The 23,775-nt window shown below is 42.4% G+C and overlaps 1 protein-coding gene across 2 annotated transcripts in view; it reads left to right on the forward strand.

The window, feature by feature from the left end:
- The first annotated feature begins 259 nt into the window (after nucleotides 1–259).
- Nucleotides 260–23,775, forward strand: part of hip1 (huntingtin interacting protein 1) — a 38,550-nt gene continuing 15,034 nt past the window's right edge. The window contains exons 1-6 of one of the 2 annotated variants that reach the window (XM_068584650.1): nucleotides 260–572; nucleotides 18,570–18,633; nucleotides 19,345–19,487; nucleotides 19,686–19,742; nucleotides 20,928–21,008; nucleotides 23,117–23,193. In XM_068584650.1, coding sequence (XP_068440751.1) covers nucleotides 453–572; nucleotides 18,570–18,633; nucleotides 19,345–19,487; nucleotides 19,686–19,742; nucleotides 20,928–21,008; nucleotides 23,117–23,193 — 542 coding nt within the window. In that variant the 5' untranslated portion in view covers nucleotides 260–452. Of the gene's footprint in view, nucleotides 573–7,565; nucleotides 8,068–18,569; nucleotides 18,634–19,344; nucleotides 19,488–19,685; nucleotides 19,743–20,927; nucleotides 21,009–23,116; nucleotides 23,194–23,775 lie in introns of those variants that run through there. The other variant, XM_068584651.1, reaches the window with a different exon arrangement.

Raw genomic sequence — 23,775 nt, forward strand, 5'->3', positions numbered from 1 at the left:
AATGTCAATTCGTCTTTCTAGACGCAGTTTATTGCACATGCAAGCTAATTATGGCAACAACATTACAAATATGACTCATATTATTTTAAATCTAAGTATTATTATAGCTATTTTCATGCCCTACAGCTTGAATTTACAGATACAAAATCGTTGCAGTCAGACTGTGGCTGCAGCGCGGTAACCCATGGGGACTTTATTTTGGAAATCGGAAGTGACCTCTCCCTCTAAGCCTGGCTCACTTTACACTGGTGCAGTTCAGGCTGCTCCTGTCATTGACTGGGGTGGTGGACACAGAGGCCAAATGACCCAACGGGGCGACGAGTCCAGTGCAGCATGGGCTGTTGCCCGCCATAGTTAGTGCAGGGTTTATTTTTCTTTCTTTTTTTATTCCAGTCTAGCCTGTCCATCGCCTGAAAGTTGTGTTTTGTTGCGCCGCTGTGAGAAACGCGACAATGGATCGAGTGAAGAGCTCCATGCAGCAAGTACCCAACGCTATCCCCAAAGTGATCCGACGGACTACCGGAGGGGCGAACAGCCTGGAGCTGGAAAAGGAAAACTTTGAGAGAGGGCAGGTACGTGCACAGGGGGAAGGAGGGGAAAGGAGGAGGGAGGGGGTCACGTAATGATTAATAAAAAAGATAGCGTTGTTTTCCAGAACGCGTGGGATGAAGATCCTGGCTGATGTGGGAGGATAATAGTCACGTCGGGATATTTGCTGTCAGCTCCGAAATTAAACTGTGCAACTGTAAGATTTTGTCTGACGTGACGATATAGGAGCTAAAGATCCATTTAAAAAAAAAAACGACACGCCGTTATTTACAATTTGACATATTGGAGGAAACCTTCCAATGTTGATTCTCCACTGTTCCTATTCTTCAATGGTAATCACCAGATTATGGGCTGTTCCTGGTGTTGCTCCCGCTGATGTCCGTCTTTGATCGGCAGAGATACAAATGTGCCCACTTGTACAACAAAAGAGCTGTTGAAATGTAGGTCAAAGGCATTTTGCATTCAGATAACTGTGCTGTTTAGCCAATCTGCAGAATAAACTAGACAAGAGTTGGAGCTGTGTGGAGTCTGTATGACAGGCGCTCAGTGCCTTCTGTAGGCCTCAAGGCAGGGTCAGAGATGATGGTGGTGATGATGGAATGATCAGATCCAAATGGAATATTTGGATTTATTTTCCTTTGTTTGCTATGTTTAGTTTTGTGTTATGGCCTCTGATGAATATTTAGTGCTGTGCAGCTTCTGACTTTGTATGAAGTGCTCTCCCAGTGAGCACATGTATGTAGGCTGCTGTTACGCTGTGGAGCCTGCTGCTTCCTGCCTGGTGGTCTCTCCCCTCCCCTCTCCTCTCCCCAGACCAGGGAAAGGGGCCAGAAAGTAGGTCAGATCAAGGCAGCACAAACTGCCGTCCGTGGTAGTGCTGCAACGTGCTCCTCCCGTTTCCAGTGGCCGCTGAATTGGACGGTCTGTATTTGTCAATTATGCGTCCGGATGGTTCACATGCAGTTTGCCCTCCATTCCCCTCAGTCCCTCACGCCTCTCCCATCTGGGACATTAGCAGCATGGATTAGAGGCTGGGGCAGACATGCATGGCTTTATGCGTTCCGAGCCAAGCCTGGTCACTAGGTCACTGTCATGCTCCGGAGATCACACCCTTTGGAAGTGTGTCGAGGCAGATCCTGTGTCTCCAGGATCACAACACAACAAATACATGCACACTGTGTCTTCTGAGTTTTGATAATGTGTTGTGGCAACTGAAGTCAAAAGAAATTGAGTCTCAACAGAGTATACATTTTACTTTTCAATTATTTGAGATCCTTTAAATGAAGCAGAGGGCTTTGCATTTGCTCAGCGCACTGCTACCACTATGAAGCTATTTATCAGTGGTCCAACTAAACACGTTCAGCCAGTTTGTTGTTGATACCAATGGTGCCAATTCTGTAATGCTGTGATATAATATTGAGTCACTGATCATTCAATATTTTTTCACCCTAGTAGTCTTGCTGTTTTGTTTCCTTTATTTTCCTGCGTGGTTGATTTTTGACTCTGGGATCCACAGCCGTGGCAGGCGGTGCAGGAATCAATGAATCTGCTGTCTACTTTACAGGGGATCAGCAAGAGATAATCTCATCTGATCTGTTGTGCTCTAAAGCTGCCTAAATCTGCTGGGTGGCTGGCTTTCACCTCCTGTCTGTCTGCATATTGGTTTTTCTGTTGTCTCTTGCGGTCTCATTTTAGCCACAAAGTAGAGTAAAAGCTAAACGTTTCTATTAATAAGCACTGGACGGTTTCTCTGTGTTGTTGTGACTGAAACAAGAAACTTTTTGAGTTGTGAAAAGTTTGTTGCTATCAATAATTGTGATTGTGTTAACCACAAAGCAGAATAACTTTTAAAATCAGTTGCGATGCATGAATTTTCTTTGGGTAGAAGACTGTCAGACATATGCCAGTACAAAGGGTGAACACTAGATTATACAGTATGTCCTTTAACATGCAGCCTGAATTAAATATTCAACAGTTACATAAATATGAATATGAGAAGTGTGCGTTGCAGGCAGCACTGTTTTATACTACCTAGTATAAAGTAGTATAAAACACTGATTCTGAGAAGTACTCTCCTGTCTCTCTGTTGAGTCGAGTAAACAGCCAGGGTGTGTTCAAAATCCTCTCTGTCATAGTGTCCACACTGGGTTATAAAAAGATTGAAACAGGGCAGCCGGATAGCACACAGCGCTTGTTTTTAATGACATGTTTTGCCTCATAATAACAGCTGACTCCTAAATTCAGACTTATGGGGGAGAGGCGGGGGGGGATTTGATCTTTGGTTTGTCTCGAATAAACGTAATTGGGTGTTTTGGTATTCTATTGGGTTCTCAAAAGCAATAAGACAACCAACTAGTAAATCACAAGTTAGTTCTAAACACTTAAACGGTATCCACTTTATTTAAAGGCTTCAAAATGTCACAGCAGCCTACTCCTTCCCAAATTGCAAAACCATCAAGCTGTCAGTGGCCAGGGGAGGTTTTTCATTTGAAAGCTGGTGTAGGTAGTAATCTCTGGACACATATGAACCATAATTAGTGCTTTTGGGAAACTTCTGGGGCAGCAGTTCCTCAGCTGGGACAGCGAGAGCCCTTGAGTGACACCACATCATAGGTTACGTAATTAAGGCCTTAAAATCAGACCGCTAGCTTCCTCCTTCTCCTTTACTTGTCCACAGGAATTTTCTCCTCTTTCTATCTGTATTTGAGTACATGCAAGGTTGGCAGTACACGATGTGGTTGTACAACAGTGTTTCTATCTCTTTGAACACTCAGCTCAATGTTATGGTCCTTTTTGGTCAAGTTTACAACCGTCTTTCTACCCCTTGAAGAGGCAGACGCTTGACTTTCAAACCTTTTCAAGCTAACAATTTCAACAGTTTCTGTTTGTCTCCTAGCTAACCATTTTAACCGTTTAGCCATTACTTTGGGCTAACTTTTTTTTAACAGTTTATCTATTTACTTTTAGCTAACTGTTTCAATCGTTTATCCAGTACGTTTAGCTATCTTTTTTTTTAAAAACTATTTATCCATAAATTATTTCAACAGTTTAGCATTTACTTTTAGCTAACTATTTGGGCCACTTTGCTTGCCTGCTAATTAGTTTTTAAGCACTTTCAATTGTAACACATGGGGTTTAGGTGAGACAGCTGCACAATGTAAATATATTTTTTGAAGAATCAATTATTAATATCTCTTTTATGAAATGAGATATTCCATAATTTGCCTACATACCTCCTGTGGAAGTAATTCCCGGTGTGCAAGTATCCCTTGCTGGGGATCCCTGGTGTACAGTATGTGTGGACCTGCATTAATGAACACCCTCTTCCCTCTGCCTCGCACCCTTTTCGGAGCCCTGATAGCTGTGGAATTCAGGGGAGGAGCAGGGCCCTGGCCCTCGGGCACAAGCAGGACTCAGCAGGGCGGACGTAGACAAGAATTTTGTAATCACTCTGTCTCCCTTACTCTCTTACTCCTGCGTCTTTTGTCTGTCTCTTTGCCTTGTTGTTCTCCCAACCATCGCTCATTGTCTTGAGTCTTCCTTTGGTTCTCTTTTACATCCTGCAATTTAGAATGCAGGGAAGTTGTGGAGGGATATCCGCATACATGACGTACACACACACAGACAAGCATGCGAGCATGAAAGCGAGACCATTAAAAGCACTGAGGCAGCAGAAACAGCAGGCGATGGTTTGTGGCCTCATTGCACTGACTGGCTGTAGAATAATAGAGCTGGACATGAGTGACAGGTCAGTAAGTGGAACAAAGTGCAGCGACGAGGTCCTGGCGGCATTGACAATGGCTTTGATTTACATATTGTTTTGGAGTCCTCGTCTGTGTTTTACAGCAAAGTAAAGCGGAAAGGAAGAGAGACGGAGATGGAGTGCTGATTTTTGTTTCACGTGCAGCAAAGGTCAAAAGTCAGTCTGAAACCTACATCATCGGTGTAAGCATGTGGTATGCAAATTAGCCTGCTTCAACAGAAGTGGCCTCATTTTAGATAGGCATCAAATACAATACAGTCCTCAGCCATGCAACCGTATATACTGTTGTCATCCTGGAAATACACATTACTACACATTAGTGTAGTAATGTGGAAGGGAAGAGACTTTTCTGAAGGCAAAAGACTATATAATCACATATAAAGTAATCAAATGTGTGCTCAATGCAATAGACTGTCTTACTGTTCTACATTACAGCAGACAAAACGTTTTTGTAAAATAAAACTTAAGCTAAAGTTTTCAATTAGTCAGGAACAATCATTTGCACAACAGTTTCCAGAGAGATTAACATGATATGATCATTATAATTTGCACTAAAAGTTGATAAACAATAATAATATATTATTGCCCGGCCCTTATACTGAACAAGCCAACTTACACTTCAAAATAAAAGGGAACGCTTATTCACAACTATAATAAGCACAATGGACGTGAGCGGTTTATTTTCTGAAGATATCTGAGCCCAAATCTTATCTGCAAACTTGCTTTAATGCTGCAGACTGATTGAGGAATCTTATAGCATGTACATGGTTAAAACATCTGTTTGTGATTTCAACTAAATGTTGGGTCAGCTTTGTATTGGGGCTTTGCATTGGGAGTCATACAGTCGGCCTCAAAAACATAAACTCAATCAGTCCGGAGTGAGGGGAAGAGAGACATTGTCGTGAAAGGACTTTAACCTCCGTGCTTGGGCTTCAGCACGAAGTACGTTTGCTCTAACCGTTCATGTTGTGGTTCAAAGTACATTATTGTGAATCACTTTTGACTGCAAGTTTTGAAATTCAACCTTGAGATAGAAAAAGTTAGGATGTCAGGGGTGTCACCTGCAAGTCACATATTCTGTACGACATCTGTTATTCCAGACGGTCTCTGCATATTTTTAACATTAGGATACATATCAGACATTTGTTAAGTTTTGAAAACCATCACATGAAATGGCATTGAGAGCATGTGATGTCGCCATTACATGAAAATGCTGTGTGGTTGTGGTGGTCTCAGCACTAAATGGGTGGGATTGGAACTCCATCCACACAAGTCAGAGAACACCATCATTTAACTCTCTAACTTTTGAATGGAAAGGTGGTGATAAGTAGATGACGCGTGATTAAATGTGAACTTTTCTGAAATAAAAAGGACAAGGGGTTTTGGGTGGCTGAGTGAGTATGAAGCCAGGCGGAGACAGAGTGAGACTGCTTTATGTGAGAAATGCTCTGTGAGGCCGCCCTCACAACGAAGGGCCCACGCCGTACCAGGAAGTGAAGAGACTCGCTGAAAAAGAGCCGGCATTGTCTGGAGTCAGACTGTTTATGTTGAGCGGCCTGGAGGTATAATGTGCTCCGATGGTATAATGAGTAGCATATTGATTATTGTGGCTGGCCTGCTCTCGGCTGATCAGCTGATGTGCTGTGATTGTATAGCAAATCTTTTTTAGAACAGTGGCCTGGATTTAAAAATGGGGCATATTGTTTCCGGTCAGATTTATATGACAAGAGTGACATTATGTGTCTAATTGTATACATTTCATAATAACATTTGTGAAACTCCCGAAATTTTAACACATGACGATGTATCCAATTGCTACTCTAACAATTATCATAACTGCAGTAAATTATACACCAGTATCATTCAAATTGATTGAAACATACACTGCCTACTTTATTTGGAACATATAATCTATAACAGTCCACTACAGCAGCTTTACCACATAATCTATCTTTACAGAGCTTCTAATTGGTCAGTTTTTGTTAAAGCGGTCTGAGAGGTATTAATGTAGCTGTATTTTTATTACCCAGTTAGTAATTAGTGTTAGTGTCAAACTACTATGTTTTTAGCATTTTGTAATCGATAAAAAATGTATGCAGGACCTAGCATGTATTATAGCAACCCTGAGCTTTTGTGAGAGTTCAGGGTTGCCAGTAAGTTTCTGTCCACATCATGTCGTTTTGCATACAAAATCTAGGAAATGTACCTGATGATATTGAGCATATACTATTCATTTATTACTATTATGAATATGATCAAATTACAACAAAAGTATAACAAACACTATTTTATGTTAAACTTCAATTCAACAGTTTTCCTAAAATAATAACAGCAACAGTAGTGTCATGTTTTATAAGTCATCTTAGTTTGTTTGTTTTTTTACATCACGTTAGTGTAACAGTGAACCAGCTTGCACAATGCCAGGACCAGCAAAATGGCATTCAGCTATTAATTAATTTACTGCTGTGATTTTCCTTCGGGGAAATAATCAATTTCTTGTAAGACAGACGCCTACTAGATGCACCAGGCTCGCATCAAACACTAGCTCAACTCTGCATTGACAGGAGATATTGGTTGACAGTCTCAGAGAAACCAGATGGGGGCATCAGCTCCCTAGAATTGCTCTGATGGTGGTTGAGGCCCGGTTCCTTCCCCCCACTTTCACCTATGAAACTTATCTCAAGGCTTCATGTGTTTTCCATAATTGCACACACGCATGAAAACAAGACCCAAACATAATTCACATCTGAAACGGGGCCCAGCGGCTCCAAAACAAATGTGGGCTTTCTAAAACATTTATTGAGCATGTGCAGTGACATCTTTTTAAAATCTTATATTTCACATGGTTTGACAACAACAGCCACTTGTGGTTCTGGTCTTATATTGTGTTTGTGGCACACTGAGCAATAGAGGAAGCAGAGGGGTTTCTTGCAAATGGCCCTTTTAATGAATGACCATTGACATCATCATCCTTAGTTTTGCAAAACTATAGTGTGTTTCTTCTTCTTCTTCTTCTTCTTCTTCTTCTTCTTCTTCTTCTTCTTCTTCTTCTTCTTCTTCTTCTTCTTCTTCTTCAAGTCAGGTGAACCAATCACAAGATGAAGTAATAAGTGATTTAATCAGCTCCTGATAAAAGGTGCTCCAGTGGAATTACAGCTATTTTCTCATTTCCTGGAGAGCACCTCCCCTCTTAGCTACAGGACCCCCGTCGGTCCCCGAACCCCAGATTGAGCAGCACCGGGTATAAGCCATCCCTCTCTGCAGGCTCCATGCTACCATTGTCTAACAGGAGAGCGGGCTATTTGCAAAATAAAGGTAGCCTACTATCCGGACTTAGCCGCTGTGTGGGCTGAAGCATACACGCAGGGTGGGTGTGCGCGTGGAGCTTAAACGAGCGGGCATTACCAGCGGTAGTCCTCTTGAGTTTCACCCCCAGACGGCGTCGGCTTCTCGGCGGTCGGATGCTGGAAGTCCTCGCCGATAAGGGCGCACGCAGGGCTCGCAGAGAAAGAGAAAACAAGGAGTAGGGACGCGGAAGGAAGGAAGGAAGGAAGGAAGGAAAGATAGCCGGATTATTTTAATACCAAATCGGGACACATGTTGAGCTAACGGCCCACTCCACCTCCCCCTTCTCCTCCCAAATGCATCTACTGCCTCAATCGCTTCCCCGTTACTAATTACTCCGCGTGAGGATCCGGCGGGTCTCCTCTCCGGCTTCAGGGATCCAAGAGACGACCATGGATCTCAGTAAAATCGTAAGTGTTGTTTTGTTTTTGAGAAAGGCAGGAAAAAAAAGCACAACGGCAACACATGACCGAGCCTTGGCATGTTTTTTATTTTTTATTTTGGGAGGTGGTGTCCAGAAAGTCCTGTTGCACACACATGGGCTATTGCATGCGCGTTGTGCTGTGCGCAAGCAGGGGCTTGTTGTTGTTTGCCAGCTATTGCAACTTAATGTGGTCGTGGGAAGTTTGGCTTGTGAGAAGAGGGCATTGGAGGTCTGAGCAGCGATCTGGGAAACATGGGCTTTGAAGGAGCGCCACGGGGTCCCTGTTAAATGGAAGAACAGTCTAAGTCCACTCACATTTTGGGAAAAGAAGATGCAGAGATCACATGTTGATCTGCACTTCCAGTGTACGAATACTGTTAAAGAAGGCTGATAAAAGAACAGCAACCTGTGCTGTGTCTCGGGTTGTGGACGGGGCATTAACACATGATCGTTTTGCAGCTTTAACTGAGTCTATTTTAGGGTCCGAGACATTGAAAACGTCTGAGATGTGCTCCTCTGTTGCCCAGAGCTCTCTGCTTTTCACACGGCTCAGTCTCCAGATGCAGGTCAGCGGAGAAAACGCTCTGCAAAGCACAGCTTAAATGTGCCATGAATGACAATTACGTCTTGTATTGATGTCTGTTGGAAACAAACCTTAAAGACAGAGTGTGTCTTTGTGTAACTATCGGCGTGTTGCACAAATTTAAAGAGCTACGGTATGAAAGTCAAGCAAGATGGTATATTGTGTTTATCACAAGCAGGACAGTCGTGTGTGTTTATATAATTTTGTTGTGCTGTGAATGATGTGATTGAGGCTAACAGGCAGAGAGTACTGGAGCAGGTGCACATAAGCCCAAGCAACAAGACCGGCCTTTCACTGCCAACATGGATGGATGGGTGTACTTTTAGCCCTTGTATAGTAGGTGTGGGGGAGGGGGAGTGATTAAAAGCACACCAAGACTCCTCTTTCTAATGATTCTCAGCTCAGGGAGACTCTGAAGAGTTTGTATTGAAGGAATTATGCTGGGAAACAATACAAAATACATGGTTCACATTCATAGTAGAAAACGTATGAAGAGGTACAGTATCGGTTTCTTTTTGATAGCTGGAACAGGAAAATCACTCCGATCACTGAAATAAATCCCAGCTGCCCACATGAAGTCAGTCGGGCCCCACAGCACAGACATGTAGGTGTAGTGGTGGAAAATCTCCATTCGGTTGCACTTTACAGGTTATTTGAGACAAACCTCTTGATGTTGTTGGGAAAACTGATCAGTGTTGTGCAGGAACGCCTCAAGGCTGTTCTTCTTGGTTGCTGCCGTTATTTTTTGGGCTGTTTGGCATCTAGTGAACACGTTGGTATGAAAACAATGTCCAGAGGGGTGACTTGCCAGCAAGCAGACTCTACAGTCCCTCTCTGCGTATATGTTGGTGATGCACATTTGAGCCAAATACTTGCTAAATTTAAGAGTTTTGAGGAACTTGATCACATGAAAAAGTTTAGTTGCAGGATGTTGAAATTTCAACAGATGTCAAATAAACGGTAGTTCCCAGTGTCATTGCAGCGACTGCTGCTACTTTCATCTAATGGGGCCGACTGAAGGTATACGGTCATACAAAAAAATATTATGGGTATTTTCTGACATTTTATTGACCATTTATCGATCAATAACATAATAGATGCAGTCGTTGATACCTCAAATTGCTGTTAGCTGCTCCACAAGCAACCAGTAAACAGAACATTATTATTTGGGGTAAAATTAAGAAAAATACACTAATTCATATGTAATCAACAAATGTTTGTTCCACAATACCAGACGTCATTATGATTTTATTTTGATGGTGATAAATTATGCCTACATTTTCCAACCCATGTATATACAGACAGAGGAGCCAACTGTTTGCATACCTACTGTATTTCAGCCTCACACATAACTACAATGAAAAACGTGCTTTGCTGGGTCCTCCTTCCACACAAGAAAAGCCTCTAACGATGCACATCAAACGATGATACATCAAAAGTTTTTCTTGAACAAATGACAGTGACGAATTGAGCTTGCAGTAAGTTGCCTGTCAATCCCACTGCGGTGCCTTAAAGAAGAAAAACATGTTTGGTGCAAGAGGTTTACTGTTGTGGGACTGTTTAATTGGTGGCAGATCACAACATAAGCCGTCATTATCAAGTCCTTCAGGAAAACACACCCACACATGTACAGATCAACTCTGTGATGTCCGCGCGTGTTCAGTGTAATGAGCAAGTCGACAGAGGAGCTTTGCTGAGCTGCACAGATGTTCCTTTTATAATGTGTCGTCATGACATCACTGGTCCTGCAGGAAGTTGCGCTTTTAAGCCGAGGCTCCTTCACACGAGGCTGCAGAAAGCCATCGTGTTAGGAGACGCTCATAAACCTGCCACGGGGGTGTTGGCCTGCGGGTTTAATTATGCCGGAGCCCGACCTTCAGCATGTGTGTGTGTCTTTAACCAGCTGCCGCCCTCCACCCCTGCCCTCGCTAACAGAAGCCCGGTGCTCTGAGGTCACACATTGCAAATATCCTGAAGCTCTATGTTTTCATGCTTTTTAATGGGCTCTTTAGAGACGGCGTCATCCCACTGGGCTTATCTGCATCACCAAATGCCCTGTTATTATTGGGATGGAGGATGCTCTGTGCATTCTGTGGAAAATAAACTCTTGAGAGTCATTTCAGCCCGTCAGCCTCCGTGATTGTGATAAGACTGATAGATGCTGTGGCAACAAAGATGGGAAGTGTCATCATCACTTACAAGCAGACTTATTCATTGCAATGCAGATATGTTCCCTGGCTGGTAAAGCATGACCTCTTTGAGTTTGTAATGTTCCTTCTCATAGCTGGGTCTTTTCCTGCGTGTATTCATGTACACAGGAAAAATAGATGCTGAGAGAAAAAAGCTTTTCCACTTTCCTCAGTGCCAGCCAGGCTCCTTTTCAAGAGGTGTGGAGTGACTGTTGTATAAGAGCGGATGTTCATGTCAGATGCAACAAGTGGAATGGTCCTTAAACAAGCAACACAGAAGGCTCTGTTCAGAGGACTGACCTTTGGAATCGGGTGGAGTTACTTTTGGAAACATGTTTGGGCCCAAAACTGTTCCATTTAAGATCAGATTTTTTTGGGTCATAAGTGCCATTATATGGTGTGGGAAGATGTGTGCTGTGTGAAATACGCTGTGCTGAGGCTGGATTTTGATTCCAAGCGCTTATTGTTGGTTGTTCATGTTGAGTCGTGGGGAGAGTTGTTTTTTCTTTGGGTCAAAACTTCCTTTAGCCTGAGACCGTCTAAGTACCCAAGAAATACTCACATCAAAGGCCACATTTGCCATTTGTCAACATGTAAATTAAATTGCAGGTATGTTCACACAGTGGAGTTTGGCGTATTGAATCAAGAACCATTAAAGCAGCTATAATCTATCTATTTATCTATCTATTTATCTATCTATTTATCTATCTATTTATCAATCTATTTATCGATCTATCTATCTATCTATCTATCTATCTATCTATCTATCTATCTATCTATCTATCTATCTATCTATCTATCTATCTATCTATCTATCTATCTATCATCGATATACACATTTAGAGGCTAGCTGGTTAACGTAGTGAAGCATTTAGCAGGTAAAGAAATTGATATTTCCCTCATGAAATGGTGGATACCAAAAACAGAGTTGAAATGAATTGAATCTGGGACCAGTATTCGTCAAGTGGCTAGAACCATTACGTCACATTAACGCTTATGTGGCTGCATATACAGCTGTTTATGGAAATGATTCGATAAATTAGGGAGTGATAACTGGCACAAAAACTGTCTTTTGATTTCATTGTTTCGATAACCTTTTGGTTTACATTTGCAGTGTAGCTTGTACTTTTTAATTAGCAATATACCCAGCTCCAATGTAAAGAGACACACAGAAGAGTGACAAAAAGAGTATATTCAGCTCAGTTGAATAGGAAACCCACAGTTTGTCCCAACTTGATTCTTATTTTCACAACGCGGGACAAGAAACACCAATAGTCAGACCAGTTTGGGATCAAGCCAAAATGTTAGTTGAGGAGATCTGACTGCTCATGATTGTTGCCCCCTGTTTCAGTGACGTCATCTTGTTCCTCGATCTCAGCAATTGCTTTGGCAAGTACTATTTTATTCATGACTGGTAGCCACAGCAACGAATATGGAGTTGACCTAAGTTGCTACAAGCCGGTGGGTTTCCTTCAAAGACACCTGGTCGTCTGGCAGGAAACGTGAGAGGGTAGAAGGAATGAAGGGTTCGGGCTGACTGAATTGTCTCAGGCGCTGTCTGGGTTGATTGAGCAAGGGTTCTAGCTGAAGGCGGTTGGAGCTGGGCATTTTTCAGCAGGCAGGAAATGGGCAGTGCAGGGTGTGCCAAGACAGGAAGCCTGTCTGCGCGCCTGTATCCCCACCACCACCACCACTACCTCCGCCCCCAGCCACAATGACCATGCCTCCCGCCGCTGTACCTTAGCATTACAGTGCTGCTGGGTTCACAGACAGACGTACATGTTTTCCTCTTTTCAGTACTACATCCATCTCCTCGCTGTCTACCCGTCCCGCTGTACAATGCAGCTGCTGATCAAGTCTCAGCAGCAGTAATGTTGCCACCTGCCACCAATGATGTGGCATCTAAATTTACACTAAAAGGACAAGTAAAAGAGTGTGAAAAGCTCTCTGTTACATGGAAAATGGAAGTTATTTATTAACAGACGGAGACAGAAAGCCAGTTTCCACTGTGAAGAACACTGAAGAGAAATTGCATGTCCTTATCGCCCGGGTGTTTTTTGGTGATTTTTCAAAGATAACAAGTAATTTTGATAAGGAAGCCAATATTGAGGATGTAAGATTGAACACTTGCGTCCGATGCAAGTATTTGCTTTTAAATTGCAGTCTCTGTCTCTTCATTAGGGCAACTGCTTGACAAAAGAGTCTAGCAGTGCTTGTAAGAGCACTGGATAAACGCCTTGTATGTTTCAATTTAGAGGGAGATAAGTAGGTTTACTGAATAGTTTGGGGGTTGTAGGAACTGCGATTTATGTCCCTTTATCTCCGATGTTTGGGCAATTTCTCTGCATGCCTGTGCTTTTTAACTCACGAGTACACTTGGGAAATACAGTTAACATGTTTACTTCCCATGGTCCAAAAACGACTGCAACTAACTAACTTTGTTTTGAGTTCTCTTGTTAAAACATGAGATGGAATTGGCAAAATGTCCATTACATTTTATTTGGCTGACTCTTTTATCCAAAGTTACGTAAAATAAGTGCATTTAACCATGAGTACAAACTCAAAACAACAAGAAATCGAGAAAGAACAATTTATTCAAGAAAAGCCAAACTACAAACAGCTATAAGTAAGTGCCATTTAAATGCTACTAAAGTGCTACTTTCTTTACTTCATTGCCATTGGTTAGTGCTCAAGGTGATTCAAACATATTACATTAACAATTATTTAAAACGAAGCAAAGCAGAACATCTTCACATGGGAGGCGCTGAAACCAGAGAATCTTTGGTATTTTTGCTTGAAAGAAATGACTGAAATTATTAATTATTACCAAAAGCAATAGCCTTTTCATCATTTCAGCTCTAGTTCAAATACATTTGGAGCCCCACAGATACAGAAAATCACAAAAACTGAGAAAAGAAATGACAGAAACCTAAATCTAGGAGGTCCTGTACATAACTCTTGACTTTGGGGTCATGAAATCATAGTCTAATTAATCCCTCCACTTCCATACTAAATCATCCGGGACACCACAATCACCTCCTCGGCCATGAGAATTTACATCCACGAAGAACAAGTGTTTCTAAATGTACTCTGCCCCCTTTCATTTGTCCCTGGTGAGGTCTTCCAGCCATTTTCTCACGATGGAACGCCACTCGCTGCGGAGTCGTCTAATCAATGATGCTGACGTGAGCTGTGCACAACAGAGACAAAAATAACCAGGAACGCTATTTTTTTTTTATCAGCCGCCGCCGCCACCACGAAACGATGACGTCTCTCCGGGAATTACGTGGAAATTGAGTTGCAGAGGCATGCGTCAATCACATGCTCTCGCAAATCGGTCAGAGGAGGCGGGTTGGGGAATTGAGTCAATGAGCGAGGGCGCTTTCATTTAGCAGGCAGAAGATGCTTCCCCTCTGGGCTTTGTGCATTGACCCTGCAGTGGACACGGCCAGGCTGCCACCAGCATATCAATGCCCTGCTTTCTACAGAAGGGCCGGCTGGGGCTTGAACAGGCTGAACTTAACATGCCTTCAACACTGTATCAATAACACTTTGTTGAAAAGCAAAGCTTTGGCGAGAAAAAAAGATGTTTCCGTAGATGCAAAAATTAATTTTCTGTTGGGCTAGTGAGTAATTGATTGAGCCCTTATTATAACTGGTGGATATAGTGTTGAACATCAGCGATGGATGAAAGGAAGGCCCGAGCATGAAAGATCAGGAGGAAAGAAGTTGAGGTTTCTGACCACTTTAACCCATTAATCTCTGCACCTCTTCCTCATAATCACTGGAGCTGATAGGTCATTGATGCGTCGATGCCAGCAGCCAATGCCAGGAGTCCCAGGCAGCTGGCAATCTCATTCAACCCAAACACAAAGTACAAAGTCTCACTGTGGGCGAATTGGGTCATCCTCATGTGGGAACCAGTTGCACTGCAAGTTTCTCAATCATCCTGTGACTATTTGGGTGTCAGTGAGATGAAAGACAAATCGGAATAGGCTAAAATGTTATATTAAACGTGAGATTATATGAAGGAACAGCCGATTGACCTTTTTGTACTGATGACACAAGATAACAGTGACAATAAACGGCACAAAAGTAATTTCACTCGATGGTAATGCGAAGCATATATGGTCAGACTGTAAATGACATTTATTTTGCCGTGCTATACAGTGAATTTGATTTCTTGATAGTCAGTGTTAACAGGAACCATTAACATTAAGAAATAGATTTACTTTGTGAATCTAGTGTTTTCTTTTGAAGCCTATCTAACGGTGTAAGCTCCATAGTTTGTTCCCACAATTGGGTTGAAAGCTCCAGACAATAATGTGTGGATTCGATCAAAGTTACATCTTTGAATCGGATCAATGAAACTTTAAGAATGATTACTTAATTTGTGAGGTTTGCAAACACGAAACAAATCCATTCACTCTCAAAAATATGATAATAAACAATGTCCATCACCACAAAGGCACATTATATCAAGAACTGCAAAGTGCATTTATTGATCCATACATCAATGAAGCAGTCAGGCTCTTGTACCTCGAGAACACAACTATTCCCGATCAAAGCACTGAACCTTTGTGCTTTTATACACAGGCAATCTGAAATGCAGGACATGTTGATGATATTACATGCCTTGTTTTATGTTCAGTGTTAAGCTGTGCAAGAGCTCTCTGTGTTTTGCCACTAAACGCTGTTGTTTCACGTGTTCTTACCACTTACCAAGATAAGAGAAGGAAGAAAGTGTGAGTTTGCGATTCCTTTTGATAAACTCAGTAGTTTCTTCATTTGTAAACAGAAAGTGTAACGTCTCACGAAGCAGATGTTCAAATTTAACTCTGTGACTTTTCCCTTGTGGTCTCGATCAGAGGAAACAGACCGTAGCTTTGACCGCAGTCTAACTTCTGCTCTCATATGCACAGCTAAGACAGGTCGGTGTAAGCCCTGCTGTGTTTGACCTTTACAGTGCTGACACACACACACACACACACACACACACACACACACACACACACACAGTCAGAGCCCTAGCTCAGTGTTATGTGCTGATGCAGTAAGACAGGTGTGCACTTGTAGCACCGGTGCTCATGTTTAATCAATATTGTGCATTTTTGAGTACAGGGGTGGAAGCTTGGTCAGTTGTCATGTTTGACACACACACACACACACACACACACACATTGCTTTATCTCCTCGTCACCGGCGGGATTACGGGCCGAGCGCAGACGGGTGTGGATGATGTTGAAACGGGAGCCAGCGGCTCTACATTCCTCCTCCTGCCCTCACTTTGCTTTCGTGAACCACTCCTGTGACCTGATCGTAAATTAGTTTTCTGGGGACATGAGACTCGTGTTCGCCAACTTGTTGGAGCTGGTGATAAGTCATTCAGATGTGCTGTGTGCAGGAAGATGCGGTCTAATGTCCACTTTTGTTCAGGCAAGATGGGAGCGGTATTTTGTACCAGATTGTTTCCTTCCAATCCCAGTTTTGTGTTTTGAGCCATTTATTCAAAGGGATTATGTTTATATTTATAAGAATTACCTGGACATTTTTGTTTCAAAACAGTCAGTGGCACCTTATTTCAAGGATGCAGATGTTGTAGTTCAGATATCGATTTTAGCAGAGCAAAAGTCTCAGCCTGGGAGTTACCAATGCTCCCAAGTTCTTCCTCCTCTTCTTTGTTCCTGTACCCTTCCCCCCCACCCCACCCCCACCGGCTCACCCCATCCTCCTCCAATGACTCCTCAGGATGGACTCCCAGTCCTGACGGCTCACATACTGGAAGAGGAGGAGCAGATTCATGGCAATTTGTGGGAAGTGAGATTATGAAACAGGCCTCACGTCCTCTGCTGACCTCAGTAATGACTACACAGCAAACCCGTAGTGACAACGTGCATGGTTGGCTTTATTTTTCATGTTATTTCAGCATTTTAAGTTTCAGGGTTGAGATGTATAGTTTTCACGGTTTGATTCCTCTCGTGTGCAACTTGAGACGTCGGCCAGATGTCATTCCAGAACACCTTGTTTTGAAAAGCATCTGAAACAATTTAAACTCTTAAACAATGTGGGCCTGGAAATTATGGCAAGAACATTTTCCATATGCATTTCATTATGGAGCTTTCCCGTTTGGCTGCCTAACGCAACGACAATGGGACATAAAGAAAATCAAAGCAGTAATAAGTTTGTAATTTTTAGCCGTGCTAGCAACACGTCAGTCGATCATCTCTCCACTTTGAGCCAACAACTCAGGGATCGATTGTCATGAAATGTTTTAATTTGGTTCATGGCCACCGGAGAATGTACGCTACTGACCTTGGTGAGCCCCGGACTTTAACTCAGTTGTGGTTTTTAGTGAAACGTCTGGACAACTATTGAATAGCTTTCTATTTCAATGTGCAGAATCCTTTTGGCGGAGCACTACTGCACACTGTATGATGTGAAAAGAGTGATGACACTTGATGGGGCTGAAGACTACAAGTATGAAAATTCAAAAATCTGGAGTTGGAAAGAAGTAAACTCACCAGACCTCTGTAGGCCGCTACTTGTCGCGATTAGAGGCTCGGAGCTCGAGTCCACATTTGCATGAGCATGACAAACTATCAGCAGTTGAGTTGCATTGTGGGTTATGTATGCACCAGAGTGAATGTGTGGAATAAAAAAGACATTTTGCAACTGTCCCTTTTTTTTGTCTGTCGATGCTTTAGGAGTGTAATGCTCAATGGGTGACTATATGGGTAAACATATCGGCTTGACATCAGCATGTTGGCACACAGAGATGCTAGCATCGCTCTTTAAGTCTCTTGTTTATTGATAAACTAGACAGTTTTTTTTAAAAATTCTATCAAATGAATAAACTTCACCAATAAATGAAGAAGGCGATGACTGGCGGGACTCACTGTAAACACTACTAACTGTGCAGCAGCTGACGCGACTGTGTCTCAGCCTGTTAATGTCAAACACAACTACACAACTTTGCAAATGACTGCTGTCTTAACTGCGCATAGAAATCCTGAATTGAATCCGTCTGCAAGATGCACGTGTAGCTCTGAAATCTCCAGTGTTTCTGTAAAACGAGTTAGATGATACTTTAATTTGAGCTGAACTTGGGGGGGGGGGGGGGGTCATTTTTTGGCCTGGCCAACATTCCTCAGTAGATTTCAAAGACAGATATTCAACTAATCGTCTACTCATGAGTAACTGTTGTTGCTTTCTTGGTTATTACACGTGACTGTTTACTTTATTTTCCTTTTTTATGATTTAAGTTAGTGTTCATTGTGAGAGCTTCAGATAAATCGCACTTAGCATGCTCTATTGCTTCTGTCTAATTTAAGAAAGTGACTGTGACTTTTGCAGGTGGGGACACGTAAAGAGAGACGTGATGGCAAACGTGTCGCTTGATGAGGCAGATGTTTGCCTCTGTAGAGCCCCTCAAAAACAGAAAGGGAGCTCAGGCCTCTCAGCTGCTGCTTTGAATACTAACTCTGCAGAAAATAGGTCAATCAAGTTCTGCTAAAAGAACGTCGCCGCTTTAAGTTCCCCAGGTGGTTAGAAAAGGAAAAAGGCAGCTTTCATAAAGGTGGAAGGGTGACCACTTTTAAAATGAAACACTTTTTAGATTTCTTTTTCTATAAACTGTTTGAAATAAAAGCGGCGTGCTGATTTATGTGCTCTGTTTCTCCCCTCTGTTCACCTCTGCCCTCCCTCTCCTCTTCTCAGGCTGTCAGCATCAATAAGGCCATCAACACACAGGAGGTCGCTGTCAAAGAGAAGCATGCCAGGAATATCCTCACATTGCGTGTGTGTGTGTGTGTGTGTGTGTGGGTGTGGAGCTGTTCCTCCAAGGCTGAAGGGTTACGTTAGTGCAAGATCAAAACCACAAACTTAATGTAACCCCATCGTCTCGAGCTAATTTAGTCATGTGTGAACTAAAATGCAAAGCTGCAGAGTCCCGGGGAGAGGAGGAACTAAATTCATTATATCTAGGGCTCATTATTTTGGGTTTTCAACTTTTCCCAAAGAAGATTATAAAAAATATTTGTTTTGAATATTAGATTAACATGCAATTTGGCTTTTTTTAAAACACCAGCTGCAGTGCAAACACTTTGTAGTATAATCATATGTTTACTTAGGAGTACCGACTCCTACACATCATCAGTTTGTGTTTTTTTTATCTTTATCGTCAATTACCCAAAGCATTGTCAACACTGTAAAGAGACTTGGTGGTAATTATAGTCTTCTTTCATTCAAAGACACAACTGCTTTTGTCCAGGAATCCACAGTAAAAATCTGTTTCATCCAATCGTGTTTGAAGATTGGTAAAGATTATTATTTTTTATGAATAAAAGGGAGGATTTATCACTCGTGACACTCCTGTGAAGGAGGCAGAAAATGAAAAATAAAAAATGCGACTTTGCTCTTGAGCCAGACCAGTGCCGCACACAAAATGTCATTCTACGATATCAACCCAGTGATCCTTGACCGGCGCCGTCACCCTGCATCTTGGGGACCCATCATGAGAAAGGCGCCCACACTTTCTGGGCATCGGTCAACCGGCTTCCTCTCTCCAGCAACGCGGTGCTCTGCTGGAAGTTCTGCCACGTCTTCCACAAGCTGCTGCGGGACGGCCATCCAAACGTACGTGAAGAAGACGTCGACGATTCTCACATATTCTCGAACGAATCTGATCTCTTATGTCTGTCTCTTGTGTTTCGTGACAATTGACTAATAATTCATTCTTCCGTTTATGTCTCACACCTCCTTCCTTTTTGTTAATTATACCCGACGAGTCTTGCTTTATTAACTCTGTTCCCCCTCCTCTCTCTGTCCCTGCAGGTGATAAAGGACTCCATGAGGAACAAGGCTGACTTAACCGATATGAGCAGGATGTGGGTAAGGAAGGACACAGAGATTATTTGATTACTGCGGTCACATCACTGCATGCAGTCACAAGGAAAAGGTCCCTGGTGACTCTGTATTTTTAATAAAAACATTAAGGATGGATGAATAACAGACTGATTTTTGTCTTTTCACAAGATGTCGATCCATAAAAACTATTTCCCATCCACATTATGAATATTACTCCCCAGTGATGAAGGTAGCGTGGCTTTCCTAAGAATTGTAATATTAGAAGCTTGTATTTTGTTTATTAGAAACATTCGCGTACAGCCACCAATTGTCCTCCGTGTTGCGGTCATCAAATTCCACGAGTTGTTTCTAGTCGGCCTGCTGCTGTCGGAGTGACACGCGTTGTCGCCGGTGACGGACAAAGTGGTGTAAAAACATGCCGAGTGTGACAGTCGTTGCTCAGAGCAAAGTGTCTGCCACTTAAACGTTGGAGCTAACGGACACTGCTGGCTTCTCTGTGGCGAATAGCTCACCCACCAGAGCCGAAAACGGTTTCTGTAGAGATTAAAAGTGTCAGTCGTGATAACATTTGCATTGATCTGAACTGAGCATGAGATTCTATTGATGCAGACACCTCTGATGAGGTTTATTGTGCTGCACCGACGACACTCCATAAAGCCACGGAGCCCGACCATTCTTATAGTCTGCAGGTCTTATCTGCATACCGGGATGTTTTACTACTACTCAGTTTTTGCTGAAATCACTGTGCGGGAGGATACAGGAAGTGTGGTCCCTGTGACCGGGGGGTTGTGGACTCTCTTTCCTGTTGTGTCATCACCACCCGCACTCCCAGGCTCAAGGAAAAAGGAAGAGAGAAGCAATTGGCCACAGAGCTACTCATATTCAACTTTGTCCACACTTTTAGTCCAGGGACATTTTCACACGGCGAACCGAAAGATTCTGGATCTGTGCAGCGAGAGGAGAGAATATTTTGGCTGCTGTGAGATGATTCAGCCCAGCAGCGTGAACATTAAATGGCTCTTTCATGTTTATTGTACGTTGCCTTCAGCCAAAGTGCCACTACGAATTCCCTCAAAACAACCGAATGATTTGCTTTTTTCTTTAACCAGCAAACCTGCCTCCAGGAGGAGCAAATAATATTTTCCACTTTTGATGAGGCTCCTCCTCCTTCTCTTAATGGCCCTCTTGTGTGTGTGTGTCCCCCTCCAGGGTCACCTGAGTGAAGGCTATGGGAAGCTGTGCAGCATCTACCTCAAACTGCTCATCACCAAAATGGAGTTCCACATCAAAGTGAGTTGGCTTGGCCTATAAAATCCAGCTCCCTCATCCCTCATTATCTTTGTCTCAGACTCTGTTTTTAGTGCCAGCGTGCCTCTGCAGGAGGCCGGCTTCATAGAAAGTTCTGGCTTTCACACTAATGGCCTCTGAGGAATCTGTTCGTAGTCTTTTTATGGGACTGCAGAGCGGTGCAGGGACCGATGGCTAATGTTGACGCTATCACAGGAAGATGTCATTCTTACACCCAAAGAAAGTGTCTCAGAGGGTAATTTGCCACGGAGCAATGCGACGTGTTGGCAGATTAAAGTTTTGCTTAGCTCTTTATACCCAGTATTTTGTAAAATGTTACTTACATATAAATCAACCGGCAGGCAGGTTGATCTATATGCAATATTTAAAATAGCGGCTGACTTCCCAGAGAAGAATATACAAATTGTCACCTCACACATGAAGGTCACTTAATTAACAATCCGCTCCTGTAAACGCAGTCTCACATTAACCTTATTAAAGCAAAGGGCTGGTGAACTAAAAAAAAATGGATTGGATCTTTTTTAGTCGCTACATTATCACTATCATACGTGTATATTTCTGTGGAAATGTTGTGACTTGAGCATTGATTTTTAATGAATCGCATGATTAACAAAATAAAGTGATATGATGCTGTAACACGGGAATCCCTACACCTGTCCGCCATCAAACTTCTTAATTAAAAATGTCATTTTGGAAGCAGAGAAACCAGAACAGTTTAGTGCTGCAGTTTTATGTATATCTACCATGACAGCATGTTCGATTTAGAAGCAGGGTTTTGTTTTGATTGGCTTCAGCTACTGAGACAGAATCAAAGAAAGCACGAGAATTGTTGCAAAGTCCAGACAATACACCAACCTGAGGGATTGCTGAAAGAAGATTTCAGATCCTTTACTTTACTTAACGGATAACTTAAGTGTTTTTCAACCCCTATTTTTTTTTGTTGTTGTGTCTTAGTGACTAATTCTTGGATTTGTTCCAGTATTGAAGGAGACGCTGCAGCCGCCAGACAAGCCGGAGCGTATTCGTTTGGGGCAACTCCTCACCGCCGTTGTGCTCTTGGTTATGCCACTGACGAGCTCAGGCTGTTATTAGAACTGTCTGCCAACATTATGAAAACAGAGAAATTAAACGCTTTTCTTCGCCTTTCGCTGGATCCGCTCTGTTGCTGTGTAAAACCAAGCCTCCACTCAAGGAGAAGTCTCCCTCTGAAACCTCACATCGTCCCCCCACCCGCATTGTTGGAATCAGCTAAACAGCCGTGACCTTGGAAAATCATTTAGAAAGCACTAAGCTAAGCTTTCTGTCCTCCAACCGACTCAAACTGTTGACAGGACTGGTGTCCCGTGGCTCTCTCCTCTCTTCAAATCTCACTCAGGTTTCCTCCGTTGTATTCAGGCAAACTGGAGGGAAAGGAACATTTTTTATTTCTCTGTTTCCATGATGTTGTCAGACTCTTATAATAACAATCTGAGCCTCTCGGTGGCAAAAACAAGCACTTTCATTGGACTTTGACGGAAAAAAAGGGTGCAGGTTGAAAAATACCAAAGCCCTTTAATGGTGCTCTGATTAATATTTCACAATATTCACAAAAGACCACATGATTACATATGTGTGACGCAGCAACAGGGAATTACCCAGCCCTGCTGCTTCCCTCTGCCTTGCAGAGCTTTATCAAGACTTTTTTTTTTTTTTTAGGTCATTGTTTTGTTTTTTTCACCCACAACCTTTATGTTTTATTTAATTCCTGCCACTCTCAACTTAAAAAGCTGTCTCCCTGCCGAGCAGCAGACAGCAGACGGACACCATTAGCGGCGAACTGATGGACGTTGTGGAACATTAGCGGCTAAAGCGACAGACGTGTTTCTGAGGAGTTGGTAGAGGCTTAAAAGAGAATATTGGACTTAAATTTGACAAACACGACTCATCCCTGAATTATGAAATGAGAAGTAAAGTACAATTACATCACATTTGTGCTTGAGTACAGTACTTGTTATGTTATATGTTCTGTTCCAGCTTGTTAAATGGTTACGATCATCCGATTGTGGCTGCAAACGGACGGCTGAACCTCCGACTGTTGTCCTCTCTTTCAGAATCCTCGTTTTCCTGGCAACCTGCAGATGTCGAACAGACAGCTGGACGAGGCGGGAGAGAACGACGTCAACAACTTGTGAGTGTGTTGTGTTGTGTTGTGCTGCTGCAGCGCCGCGTGTTGTTGTTGTTGTTGTTGTTAATGTGCGTATTGCCGGCCTGGCCCCAGGATCCAGATATTAATGAGTTACTGTGTTGACCAAAGTGTGAAATCAAATTTTAATGGATGAATACATTAACCATAATGCACCAGAGCCACAATAACTTACTTGTGGTAATCTTAGAGGTGTTGTTCAGCACTAGTTAGTCGACAAAGCTGTTTGGAAATTTAAATTGGTGAACAACGTTTTGAATTTTATTTAATTTGATGGTCCTGATTACATTTAATTATTTCATTAAAGCGTATTCTTCACATGACATGACATCACGAGGCCGAAAAGAAGGAGATGGAATAAAAAATATGGAGGAAAGATTTCATTCAATGGCAGTGAATATATATATATATATATATATATATATATATATATATATATATATATATATATATATATATATATATATATATATATAATGCATAAAATGCTTTGTTCAAAGCTACAAGACTGCAGAACATGTTCTTTGCATTCTCATTCTTTGGAAATTTTAAGTACACAAATCAAAT

This window comes from Clinocottus analis, unplaced genomic scaffold (assembly GCF_023055335.1).
Source record: "Clinocottus analis isolate CAN_PGR_092001 unplaced genomic scaffold, fCliAna1.0.p SCAF_2, whole genome shotgun sequence".
In the NCBI taxonomy this organism is placed as follows: domain Eukaryota; kingdom Metazoa; phylum Chordata; class Actinopteri; order Perciformes; family Cottidae; genus Clinocottus; species Clinocottus analis.